General features: G+C 30.2%; 1 protein-coding gene across 1 annotated transcript in view; it reads left to right on the forward strand.

The window, feature by feature from the left end:
- The window catches only part of LOC148277555 (uncharacterized), a 320355-nt gene that overhangs the window by 245369 nt on the left and 60256 nt on the right, over positions 1–14730 (forward strand). The window contains exon 4 of the mRNA XM_088232727.1: positions 10482–10661. Coding sequence (XP_088088853.1) covers positions 10482–10661 — 180 coding nt within the window. The remainder of the gene's footprint in view (positions 1–10481; positions 10662–14730) is intronic.

The following is a 14730-nucleotide window of genomic DNA, read 5'->3' on the forward strand; positions in this document are numbered from 1 at the left end:
ATATTTATTGATATGATCTGGGTACGTTTTCTAATAGGAAGTTTAAAATTATCTTCAATTTTATCTACAAAATAAAATTAAATTTTCTGAATAAAAATATATTATGTAAACATTTTTTTTTCCATAATGGCCATTGAATTTAAATAGTCCAGAAATCGCGTACGCGCATTAAACTGAAGCCGACTAAATTACTCATAACTGAGTAGTTTTACGTTTTGGCCATTAGTTATTCTGCAGGCGCCGCTGCCGATTTAAATTCAATTATGCCATGTTGTGTCGTTTGTAAGTGTCAAAATACTGCTGGAATTAAAAAGGGAAAGGTGGGATCACATTTCGTGTCTAATAGTAGCGAATTCACGAATGTTTTTTTTTTGAGAATTCTATTACTTTACCGTTGATCCTAAAATAAAACATACGTAGTTGACATTTTGTTAGTATAGCCAGGAAATTTGAAATTCCTACCCGGCTTTTTATTAATAAGCCTTAGTATAATATTAAACGATATTAATTTACTTAATAACTAAATGATTATTTTTATTTTATATCCCTACAGGGATGAGGTAGAATTTTTTTCCAAATTCAGGATTATGGATATTTGAGCGTTTACAGGGCTTATGACCTGTCATTGGCTGGGTTAAGTGGCCGATTATTTAATTATGCTGTGTTAAAAAATGATTATTTAATTATTTTTTACGTTTGCTTAACAAAAGTTGCTGTTTTTTTTTACAGTCCGGTCAGTTAAATATTTTTCGTGGTAAAACATAATATGACTTCTTCTTTTCATGTTCTCAACCATGCCACCAGATATTAAAATCTGCTCTTTGTTAAACCTTCTATGAGCCACTTTTTTTGATGCCTTAATGTCCATAATGTGTAGATTAGTCAATTCGTCACATGACTTGGAATTCTTTGGGATAGATCCTCCGGCTTTTCGTAGATCTATTCGCAACTTAAACAGTGTGGATGAAGTTGGATTGGCATGGTTTTGTCATTGTGTTATGATATTATATTGTTCACGGCCCGCCAACATTACGCGGCAACTTCACGTATGTGCGCTGGCGGGATGTATGATATGGGATGGCTTTCTTGATTGACAAACTAATAAGTAAGTTATGACGACAAAGTATTTACGTATATTTAAAATATTTTAAATTTCTTTTCCTTCATTTCGGGAGTTTTTTAATGATTTTTTTATTTTAGTCGTGTAATTTTTTTTTTTTAAATAAACTTTGCCCAGCACTTAGTACTTTAACTAAACTATTAATTGATTTTTTAATGTTAAGTGTTAAGTAAATAACAGCATTTATCTTTGTTTTTTCCGGACAATTACCTTTCTTTCCCATCCTTCCTTTGACCCATCCTCATGGTACCTACCTTATATCGAGATAGAAGAAATTCAAAATTAGAAGATTTGGATTAAGAACAAAAACAAAACAATATTTTTGACAGTACATTACATTGCATAGAAAGATCTTGAATCGTCGCGCGTCGTAAACATCGTTATATTTCATAATGAATTTCGTCATTCAGTGCCCGAAATTGAATAAAAACCACATCATATAGGTAGGTATACAATGCATGTTCTAATCCTTTCTTCAAATATACCCATCCTATCACAAAACTGAATGAAATTCGTTTTTTCATTACAGTTCACCCTTTCGTTAACGGCAAGAGAACTTTTAAAGCGTTATGTATGTATATGTATATGAATTACGATTTTAATCAACCAAAAATACCGCTAGGGTATCAGTAAACTATCATTATTAAGAGTAAAAATAGCAATAATTTTTAACTAACGGCTCTCTATAACGAATAAATTGCTGGCAAAGATTTTTGTAAAATTAACAGATTACGCGGTCCGACGTTATATTAGTCATTATTATCATCTAGTGCAGTCCTGGGTCCGTATTCTGATGGTAAGTTAAAATTTATCATTAATTTTGTCTACAAAGTAAAATTTAGTTTTCCGTATAAAATTAGAATATACGATGCTAGTACAATGCAAACTTGTGATAGATAATAAAACAATAGAGCAAGTTATGCATTTTAAGGACTTGGGTGTTAAAATATTCAGCAGCAACGACCTCTATGAAGAAGTAATAGAACGAACAAACAAAGCCGCTGTTTTGGCTGGATGCTTAAAAAATCCTGTATGAAGAAAAAAACGTGTGCTGAAGGAGAGCAAAAAACTAGTTTATAAAACCTGCATTAGACATATCAGACATTGGCCGATACCACTAGAACAAAAAGCCTTCTAAGTACGAGTGAAATAAACACTCTCCGACCCATTGTAGGAACTACAATCCGAGACAGAGTAAGAAACTCCGAAATAAGAAGGATCTGCGACGTAGAAGATGTTGTGCGTTGGGAAGATCAAGAAAACATTTCTGGGGAGAGCAGATTCGGTAAGAGTGGTGAATATAGTGGCAGGTGCAATATCAGTTGGCAGCAAAACCCCAGGAAGACCCAGAAAAGATTGCGAGACAGTTGGACGACCGCATCCCAGGAACAGGCTCCGAGCGATATCAGGACGCAGTCCTAGAGAAAGCAGAAGAAGGAGAATAAAAATAATATACGTTTACATTTTTTTTAAACATGTTTAATTACAGGTTGCCGCCGAAGTTACTTGAATTTTTCATGCAAATATGCACATTTTCGTACATAAATATCGATGTTAATTTATTCTGTCTCGATATATTATACCGATGAAGATAGCGTTTAAAATCGTGGCTCTGGTACTACATAGAGAGGAATTCTAGAATTCTTTTGTAAAAGTTTATTAGATGGGAGACAAAGTAGTGCCGCAAGCTATTCAGGCTCCATAGTTACATTTATCTGGACCATCGGGGCGTTCATCCAGTTTGAAAGATTGACTACTAGTAGATTCTGTTCTAGATTTAGATATATTAATAAAACCGCAATGTAGATAGTACTTACTGTGAGCCCAATCAAAGTTATGAATAACTTCTGTATTCAAAGGCCTTTACAATGTTATTTACTCAAGAAAGTTTGAATTAAGAAAAAAAGTTTTAATGCGTTCTGCAACTTTAACAAATAATATATAACAAATTGTATTTGACATAAACTGTTACAAATATGACAAATACTTTTACAAATACTATATGGATTGTGTTATGCAAAAATGAAACAAGCCATATTTTTTTTAAAACCAAAAACTAAAATTAGTGTTTTGCAAAAATGAATCAAGCATCAAAATCGGAAAAAAAATTAAAAATATTTCACTGAGTTAAAACTTACGAATTCTCTGTAATAATTCGATGCGTTAACCAAAAACTATTCAACCGGACTAATGACTATGAAACCCTCCGTTGAGGTGCTGACATTGTTGCGAATTAAGATTTTAATTTTTTTTTAGAAAAATAGGTGCTTAACACGATAACCAAATTACAAAAATATGTTAACCCCGCAAAAAACGTTTTCTTTGCTAGAATTGCCGATAAATTACAAACGGAAGCTAAGTTTTAGTAATTTGGAGATTCATATTGACAGTGAATCTCAAGGTATTTTAAACATCTGATTTAGAACGGGTGAAGCTCATATTTCAATTTTTTAACTCATTTTTTTTTTCATTGCAAAATATAAGCCATTCATAATTGTTCATAAAAAAATATAAAAACTATAGATATATATATATATTCTGAAGTAACATTGTTTAAAACATTTTGACGTTATTGTCATTACAAAGGTTGCTAAGCTGTTTTATAAAAAAATATTATCCCACATTTTTGTAAAATTTTTAGATAACTAAAATTTATTACCATTTTTGTTCTATTTAAAATTTTTACTCTATCAAACTTAACAGACAAGATAAATAAATCATGTCATTTATTTTACATGCGCTTGATGTTAGCTCTTAAAAGACTGTGGTAAATAATCCCTTTGCGCACGGTGATGTAACATTGTGTTACCACTAGTAAAAGTAGGAATATTCTAAACTTCATCATTTTTTTAAAAACAAGGAGAAATACTGTTCAATAATTTATTTTCCATTATTTATGCGAATAAATATATACTTTGGCACAGGTATAGCAAAATAAATTAAAAATCACAAATACGCTGCTCCTGTTACGCGCATGCGTCCCCCATCACTGTCATCAACCGACTGTAGACTAAATCTGTTTTAGACAACACCAACCGCAGAAAAGCGTCTCTGTCTTCCTTGTTATGACTTCTATCTTCGTGCTCTTTCTTGTATAAGGTATCGATATAGATGTGTTGCTGAATTAGCGTACATTCATTCTCCACGTGATAAAAAAAATAAAAAATTATAACATTTAGCATAGTTATACAAACTTAACTTTCCAAATTAGATGAAAAAATGTCCATTTGAAGATTAAGAATAAAAATACGAATTCATCATTTAAAAAAACAAGATAGATAAAATATCAAGTCTTGTGTCCTATGTCGACTAGTGTTACATCATAGCCACACAATAGTTAAAGATCAATTATATCAATTTAAGGCTGTTGTTTTTTTGTTTACAACACGTTTTTGCATAACACCATCCACTTACAACTTAGAGGCGAAATATGTAAATTGAGATTAGTATGTTGATTAAATTTAAAGGCTTAATAGTTATTCATGTAAGGTTTTAGTAAAAAACTATTAATTAAAATAATATAGTTTTAAGGTGTTTTTATTTGACTGTTGTTTCTAGTTTTGTAATATGCGGTTCCACTAAAAAATGTCTGTAAAAAATGTATTGATTTATACGTATTGGTAACTGATGCAAAAATTTTCAATCAAAAAAGGATTTTTAATCGATTTAACGGAATAATAAAACACTTGCAGGCAATAGTAAGCTACCTATCGACTGCTACGCGCTAAAAAATTCGCCTCATGTAATCGGCTTTAGTTATCGTCTCTTTATGCCTCGGTTTGCTAATATCTGGTCACCTAGAAGTATCGTCCCTTTGGGCTTAACTTTTTTTTTGTTCGGAGTAATCTAAATGTAATAAAGAATAATCTCTCCCTCAAAATAATGCTAAAAAAACCATACAAAACTTACAAAAATATTTCACGTCTACGTAAAAATATTGGTTAGTAAGCAGTTAAAATAAAAAAAAAAGATTAAGTAATTTAAAAAGACAACAGTCAACTGTGGCTTGCTGTTACATATGTACAATTTTAACTGACAAAAATGATCCTGATTTAGCGTTGATACTACAATAATAAAGCTCAAATTCCTGTGCGCGAGAAAAACGGAAGCAATCAATCAATTGTACAGTGTTAATATTTTAGGGAATTTAAGATTTATGTTAGTAAACATTAGTGTGTAACCACCTACCGACATTTTTATGTATACCGGTTTTAAGACAAGTACGTAAACTATACTTTGAAAAGTTGATAACTAAATAATTATAATATATAAAAGTTATATTCACTAACATAAGTAACTTGGAGAATCATTATTATTATCATCTGGCATTTAAAATGTCAAGACTCTCTTGTGAGGAGAGGAGCTAACATATTTTTGAACAATTATTCTTACTTCGACAAATAAATACAGTGTAATATAATGTATACTATACATATCAATGTATTGGCTAGCTTGAAACATTGAATGTATCCTTGTAAGTCAGAAATTTGCATATAATAATGTTAGGAGTAAATAACTAAATATTTCACGTGTACCTCGCCAAGAATCGAACCCGTAATAAATGCCTCTACCATTACACTACGAGGCGGTTTTTTTCCATTTAATTTCTTTTTTCAGAATTTGAATTATTTTTATTAATTTTCTGCAAAATTTAAACAGAAACATATCGTTTTTAATAAGCAACGGAACAAATAACGTTTATCACTATTTTCCACAATCAATTACATTGGCTGACAGCGTTTAAAAGCATCGATGAAAAATATTCTTCCACGCTCGGAAACGTGAGAAGTTTTATAGCATTTCTAATTTCCGCAACACATCGGCTGGTTAAAGGGGTTCCCGTATATAATTAATTAAATATCCCCTAAATTTTCCTACCTTTTACCCCGGTTTATCTCGACTTCCGAATATACCAAAATACACATCCTGCGTATGTGTTTATTTTGCTTTTGAGTTGCCATACATGTATGTATTCGGCATATTATTATTATTTTTCAATTTATTGAGCGGTAAAATAATAGATTTATACAGCTTGTATATTTTGTTCTATTACCTACATATTTATAATATTTTATACTGATTTTTAAGCACAAGCTTAATTTTATGTTGGTTTAAATATTTTTTCAACAGGCCAGGAGGCCCAATAACAGTAGTAAATTTTATCACAGAATACCCAGGCTAAAGAAAAACCCCTAACTATTTGTTGTGTTTTCACTGGAAATCGAATTCGGAACATTCAGTGCGTGAGTCAAGCGTCTTAACATTACCACAGAGGCCGCCTAATTGATTCAATTATTAATTAACACCTTGTGTCGATTACATTTCCCACTAGAATAAGTCTTATTGCATATTTTTAAATTTATCATTTTTAATATTATTTTTTAACCTTTAATGTTGACCATAGTAGCAAACGTTTTGCGGCGCAGCACGGACGCGGTAAACAAAAACATATGGTAACAGGTTTAGTGTCCATAGTGACCGCGCGGGCGTGGCAAGGTGCCGTGTACCGCGCCAACCCCGCGATAAAAACACTCGCCAATATAGTCATGTGCTAAAGTGCTGTGAAGCAGGCAAAACTGTTATTCACTTTGTTTGTAAACTTTAAAATGTAATTTTTAAATACCTTTTGTTTTACTCTAAGTATCTGAGCATCTAATTTATAAATATCAAATTAAAAAACTTCAATTCTCCCATCTATTGGTTTTTGTAAAGTAAAAGAAGCGAAGTCTTTATTGTAATGCCGAATCTATAAAAACTAAGATAAACCGATTCCTAATTTTATTCTGAATTGTCCAATGTGAAAGTTCTTAAGAACACCTGAGATAAGCCAACTGACTACATCTCATCATAAGGACACAAGTCACAGTTACCGTTTGGTTGCAAATTGCTTCGTTACGTGGATGGCTTATTAGGTCCCAGAATATACATAATCTTAGTCGCACCTTCTCCGGTGTGTACTTAGTACTTACTACATATAAGTTCTCCGTACTCGTTAAGAATTTACCTCGAGCTTAATAATTTCCCTTCGTATACAAATTTTCCTGAATAAAATAACATCGTTAACGTTTTAACTAAATCGTCAAATATTTTATTTTTTCATAAGTTTTACGTATTTGAGAATTTGTCTATTATAGAAATATGTTTAATAGATTTGGTAATTTAGAAAAGAATTTAAATGTATCACTAACTGCCAATCTGATTAATTTGTAATGTAGAAACTTCTGGTCCACTATACTTGTAGTATATTCTACAGGCAATTTGAGAAGAGACTTTTGAAGTAAACACGTTCATGGAGTACAGTAAATATTGACAGTTAAGTGTAGAAAACAAATGCCTTACTCTATAGTTTATATTTACCGCCGGAAAACTTCATTATCAATCGATAATGTTTATTTCATATTGAATATCGAATTATATTGTGTGTGTTAATTTTAAAGAGTTCACAATACGATTAATTAAATTCATTCGACGATAATTTTGACGCCGACCTAATTTATGCACCCATTACAATTGTTGAATTTAAAAAAATTTGTATACTTTTATGTGTGATGGTCACTTACAACAAGATATGTTCACAAATTAGTAACTTTAGCTCTATTTTTCTGGCTTTGTCTATCCCCACCACTATCTCTCATCTCTTCCATTATCTCTCATCTCCACCGTAATTCCCGAAATACCGTCAAAAAACACTATTTAACTCGCGATTACTATTATGGAACCATATTACAATTAATAATGTTAAAAGATAACACTCCCGAGTTCATCTAATAAAACAATTGTTACTTTTATTATAATTGTACAACGCTATTTCCATTACTATCTTTGTCGTTTTTCCGTTACTATCTTTGCCATTCTGTAATTATTGTGAGAGGCATATTATAACTTTATCTCTTGTATTATTTTGTCTTATATATCCTGTTGAATGACCAAATTGAACAAATAAGTAAACTGCTTTTATGTTTTTTTTTATTTTACGATTTTATTTTTAGTAAGTATTAAACTAGTCGTAAATATAAAATTCCGTTTTTATTCATCCCAAAATTATTCGAAATTGAAAAATCGATAAAAAAAGACTGTCACAACACTATCTCTGTCAAAAATATTAATGTCAAAAATAATAATCTGTCAAAAATATTATTTTATTTTGCCTGAACTGTAATAAAATTGTCTTACTTTACTAGTAATAAATACTCACAGTCGTTGAAAAAAAAATCTTATCACATATACATAAAATTATTAAAGTAATATGAAATTGCTTTAACTCCTAACTAGGGTAAGTAATCCTGTTCTGAAACAGTAAAAACATATGATTTTAGTAGAAAAGGGGGTTACGTACTAAATACAAATTAAAGCTTAAATAATAAATCAACGTTAAACATTAAAACATCATGCATCCATAAAATATCAAAGATTTTTTTTGTTATTATCGTTAGTATGGAAATATAATTATTTATTTATAATTTTCCGCAACGATACACTTTACCTTTATCCGCACGCGATTAAGCGTAAGGCACTCATTAGTAAAGCGAATACAGAGAATTTTTTCTTTTAATTTTTCATTTTAAACGTTAATTATATAATTTTAACACAAGTTGGTAGGGGAGAATGTTAATGAAAAGGACGTTATTTATTTAATATTTCTAAATTTTCTTCTTATGTAAAACCAAAAAAGTGTATGTGATTTTTCTTTGTTCATTTTTTAAGTAACAAATATGAAGTACAGCGTATTCATTTGAGTTAAACTTTACTACTTACAAAATCTATTTGATTAAAGTCTAAATATGTCGCATTCCCTTCCTATGAATACGACTAGTGTGTATACCTTGAATAGGAATTATGTTAAAATACTATACAAGATTGATATATATATATTTAAATAAAAATTAATAAGTCCTGTGTTGAGTTGGGACTAATAGAATACTAGTGCAAAAAAAGTTAAAAAAAATAAATATTATATATTTATAATATGATATACATATAAAATGCGACCTCCGTGGTGTCGACTCAAACACGGAAGGACCTGGGTTCGATTCACAGTGAGAATACGAAAATGAAATGTGATTTTTTCAAGTCACTGCAACTGAGCCTCAAAGCCTGTTGTGCAAAAAAAATGAAAAGCATTCTATTATTTTTAAGAAACAAACATACATAGATAATTTGATTTTATTATCTGCTTTACCAATTAGAATCGTCGAAATCTCGATTATTTCTTAAGTTAATCAGTCTTACGCTTTAGTTGCAAGTCCTGGAACATAATTTCTTGAAACAATGTAATAAAATATTGAAAAGTACTATGAATGTATGCAAAACTATGTAAATATTATATCGACGCCAGGATCGATGTGAAATTGTAATATGTTATTCAGAATGATAAATTCTATGAACGGAATTTCGACAGAATGTTATTTTTCTCAAGTAAGGATCTTCTTTGCAGTAGTTTATCACATTAGTAAAATACATTAATATGTAAACATTGTTTGATTGATGCAAAAAGTATCGAGATAACTTAAACAGGATAAAGCTGCGATAGATTGCGGAGAAAGTGAAGAATAAAAGAGCGTTTGAAATATTCCGTGTTTAAATGTTTCTGGAATTACCTATGTGTTTAGAGGAATACAAGGCACGACCAAGCGCAACAAGTTGTTTGGTGGACTATACAAAAAATTGAGTAGTCGCACTATTTATATTTAAAGATACAGTAAGGAATATAGGTGAATCTGCACTTCTATAATAAATAAGTAGGTACCGACAGTTCTTTCCTCACTGCTAATTTATAAATATGTATTATTGTTGATTTGTTTACTTTTACAATATGTCAGTAATATCCCAAAAAAAATATTTGCTTAAACCTAATATTTGTGGCAGATTCGTAGATATATTTTACTAACATATATGAGTAAACTTATCGGTAAGACTTTCATCTTTTTGCAAACATAATACCTCTACGTTTAAAATGAAAATGGTAAAAAAAAAACAAAATAATTAAATGTGAAATTTATTGCAATAGAGAGTAAAAAGAATTTTGAGAATGGAAATGGAAGTTAAGCCATTTAAACGTTGTATGGTATTTAATTGGAAAGTTTATGTGAACACTTTATAACATTCATCATTTAGCCTGTTTAAATATCTACATTTCTAAGACTCTTCCATCTGTCGACTTTTGTGAAGTAAAAACTTGTAAAAACTAAAAAAAAAAACTTTCAAACGTGTGACCGAATGTTCGTGTGATTATAAGTGCATCTATGAGTAGCGGTGTATGCGTGAGAGGGTGAGAATAAGTGTGTATGAGTGTGTGTATGTGTTGCTAATCAAATCTATCGTTTATCGTTTTAATACAACTTCAATGACTGTATTTTTCCAGGTTTTCTTAAAACGGGCGCTAAAAGCTCTGCCCAGGGGATCATGGACCTCGTGGCGGGCCTGCACTGGTTGCGGGAGAACCTTCCTGCCTTCGGGGGCGATCCTGACCGTGTCACCATTATGGGACACGGCACGGGAGCGGCTCTGGCAAATTTCATCGCAGTGTCGCCAGTGGCAAGAGGTATAATCATGTTTTAGATTATAAATTTCTATTTTCTTTATCTGTAAGAATGCAAATCGAAAACAGTCATCAATCTTGCTGAATACAGTTCCTGAACATATGGTCATTTTTTTCTGAACGTGTTGGCAGCTAAACATCTATCTGCATTCTATTCATTAACCACTCGAAGAGTGTTTGGCATTTGGTGTCCTAATATCTTATTGTATTACCTTAACTATATCTATCCGTTTGATTTCAATCATACATGAAGATAATCAATATTACAAGAAATTTAATTAAATATATTTCGATAGATTTATAAAGAATTAATTTTTTTTGGAGTAAACACATGTATAATTTTGATGAAATCAGAAGCAAACATGGTTTCAATATGAAATTTAATGCAGATCACGTTCATTTAAAAATGCTCCACGTCAAAATGATTTGTGACAAAATTAATTGGACTTGTTCATGTCTATGTCAAAAATGAATTTGATTAACTTTTTTCAAATGTACCGTTTAATAATTTATGTGATTTACCGAGTTACACTTTTAAAATATTTAAAGGATATAATATTATACAAACCAAATAAATTAATAAAAAAGTACTGTCAATAAAAACTTTCCCGTAAAAAGATTTCTGGTCTGTAAAAAAACTTTTCCTTCCAAAAACATACGTGTTAAGTTTTCTACATACTTTTATTCTTTATAGTAGGCTAATATGGGGGCCTCCGCGGTGTAATGGCTAAGATAATATTTGACGCAGGGAAGGTTCCGGGTTCGATTCCCGGTGAGAACGCGATAATTAATTATTTTTTCTCAACCCTGGGTGCATTGTAATTATTACCACTATTAAATACCACTTTATAATACCCTGGCCGGTTATGGTGCTAAAAAAAGTACATAAAAATAATAAGAGTCATGGTAATATAATATTCATACCCAGCATGCAAAGACAATAGAAAAATAGTGACTATTACAAAGCGTGCAGGGTGATCACTTAACGCATCCTTTGACAGTTCATAAGCTCTTTAAGTGCCCTGATTTTCATTTTCTCAACAGTTTAATCACTGCTTAGAAAATATCTGAAATTGTTAAAATATTTCTTCATTAAACTCAACATTATTATCACGTTTACTATCTTACAAAAAAAGATGGTCTGTCCTTGTGTGCTTCATATATTTTTTAATGTCCTTTAACAGAACAAGGGGTTTTAACGATGAGAAATATAAAACATAATCTGGGTGTTTAATTTTATCACTGCCACTTTGCATGTACCATGAAAAAAAAAATAGTAGTGTTAAATTCAGACCAAAACAGAAGTATGTTAAAAGCTTTTATGTTTTTAATTTCAAAACAGCGAACCCAGTAGAAACTATCGCACATTATTTTTTTTTTTTTTTTTTACAAAACAAGTTTAAAATTACGATGTTTTGTAAACACATAATTAATAATAACGGTTCTACCTCTCTAATAGAGTAAAAACTCGTGTTTAGGAAGGCAGTTTGTTTTACATTAAAGATAATGTTCCTTCACCGGGGTGTCCCGTTTATATAGTATTTCAATATAATATTTGATTATGATTTCGTTTTTATTATCTTAAACAGTTTCTTTGATATGAAATTATTGTATACAATTATTGTTTTGCCCTGGTTTGTCTTTGCTAAATAGTTTCATGTTTTTTTTGTTCAGTTTCTTGCATTTTGTTTCTTCATGTAACTGTTGTATTTGGCTTAGGCCGTATTATATAAAATAAATAAATAAATAAAATAATATATTCTAAAAGATACATTATTTTCAACTTTACAAAGATCAGGATAAAGTGGGTTTCGTGTGTTTTTTAGTTTCGATTGAAATTTTTGAATATTTAAATTGATTCTAAGATTTTTGGAATATTATAAAAGTATTTTTTCCCTTAATATATATTATTATTATTTAAAGCTGCAGTTTTATTTCATGTATGTAAAATTTAATTATTTGGAAGTCTAGGTTTTGTGAATTTCGTAAATTACTAGGTTTATTTTCATTGAAAATTGGTATGACATATGCTTTTTTTAAAGATGTCGTCAATTGAAGGTATATCTAGTTCTTTAAAAATTAAATTTGAAGGGTAAGTTTTAGGTTTTTAGAATATTATTTTAGCTTTTGTTTTATGGGTAATTAAAAGTGGACGTACATTTGTCTTTGACTCCATACTGCACAGTTTATTATACAATTGCGTAGTAAATAGTTTTTGGATTTTACGGGAAGAGAATGTTTCTTAGTGTAATGAATAAGTTTTTTTACTCGTTTTACTACGGCATTTATTTGTTATTTCAATTTCATATTATCTAGGATAATATAAAGGTACTTTATATCATTGGACTTTTTTATTGTCTTGCTGCATATAATACGTACAACAGTAAACTATCGTTTTGGTTACTATGATTATGATATGAAAAATAAGTAAGAAGATCACAATTATTTATTGAAAGGGGTAGAAATTATGTTTTGTTGCAATTCAGTAATATCAGATTGAAATTAAACAATTCTTTAAATAAATTGATTTGTCAGATTTTTATTATTATTATTATTTTGTTTTTTTTTTGTTTATCGATCATAAAACACAAAGTATTTTACAAGTATAATATGTTGAATTATATTACCAGGAGTTGCAGCAACTTAACATTTAAAAAACAACATATATTGAGAACAACAAAAAAACAAAGCAATTTTAGCACCTTTATAACTAAATATAGCATAACAATATATACGCCAAAAACCTTTGCTTACACAAGCAGAATAAATATATTAAAAAACGCTTTTAAGAATAAAAAAATTAACATCACATACCATGCAGATGATGCAGCCATAGTGATGATGATAACATATCCATCTCAGTTCGTAAACATCTGGATGCCTAAACACATGATTATTGGAAACATAATTCGGATATACAAAACGTGTGTCAGACCGATCATGGTGTATACAATAGAGGCGAGGATAGATAGAGAGAAAATAAAAAATACGAAAAACCAAGTAGAAAAACTAAATTGAAAAGTTGGCACTATTGTTTACATTCTCCAATAAATTTATTATTATAACAGTGTCGTCTGTACAAAACACCATTTTACCTTTCAAATTTGAAGCAAAAATTTCATTTACATACATGACAAATAATGAAGGACCCGAAACAGTGCTTTGCGGTACACCAATATTCATTATTTTTTGTTTCGGTTAGTTGTAGTTGTAATTGAAATATCTGAGTGGATTATAAGAACGCAAATATTTCAAAAAATGAGAAAAAAAAAACAGAATAAAAGGCCCGTAAATGATTTATATATTCCCTTCTCTAATATATTTTCCATCTCTGTTGTAATATGTATATATTAACAACTCTTTAGGGAGTTATTTAGATAAAATTAAATCCAGTCTTTGTCTACAGAAATTGTGACAAAGTCAAAAGTCCAGTCGAGTTTCGATAAAAATTAGCGCCTGGTTTTTCAAAAATATAACATATTCGTGAATATCGACCAGTCAATTTTTAGTTCAATTCAACCGGATAGCGTCACAAGTCACAACATACTATCGCATTATTTCCGTGCGTCTTGAACGTAAACACCGACTATAGGTAATTTGTTCAATAAAAAAAAACATTAAATCGCTTAGTCAATGTTAAAAACATAAATGCGATTAATAACATTAAAAAATAAATATTAGGACAAGGGTTTTCACATGGACATAGTTTTAAAGGTAATGCGTCAAGAAAAAAAAAGTATTTATTTACATCTAAAACGGTACATGTTTTTACTGTTACAGTAAGGTTGTAGTTGATAACATAAAAATAGGAAATTAAAAAAACGCATAAAATTGCCAGGTGTTTATACAATACCGTGTGTTTGCTAGCAGATTTTACACTTTAAATCACGCTGTCTCTGTTTATAGTTTATATAGCTGAGAGATAAAAGGGATCATTCAACGCAGGACAACAGCGGATTTTTTTTTATGAGCCCGTGAACAAAAGCCCATTGACCAAGTACAAGAATTCGACCAATGTGGCGACGCGACGTTTTGTTCTCGGTTCAATATTTGAAGATTGAGTGATGGCCGT

This window comes from Micrasema longulum, unplaced genomic scaffold (assembly GCF_059751315.1).
Source record: "Micrasema longulum isolate JH-2025_06_02 unplaced genomic scaffold, ASM5975131v1 h1tg001012l, whole genome shotgun sequence".
NCBI lineage: Eukaryota > Metazoa > Arthropoda > Insecta > Trichoptera > Brachycentridae > Micrasema > Micrasema longulum.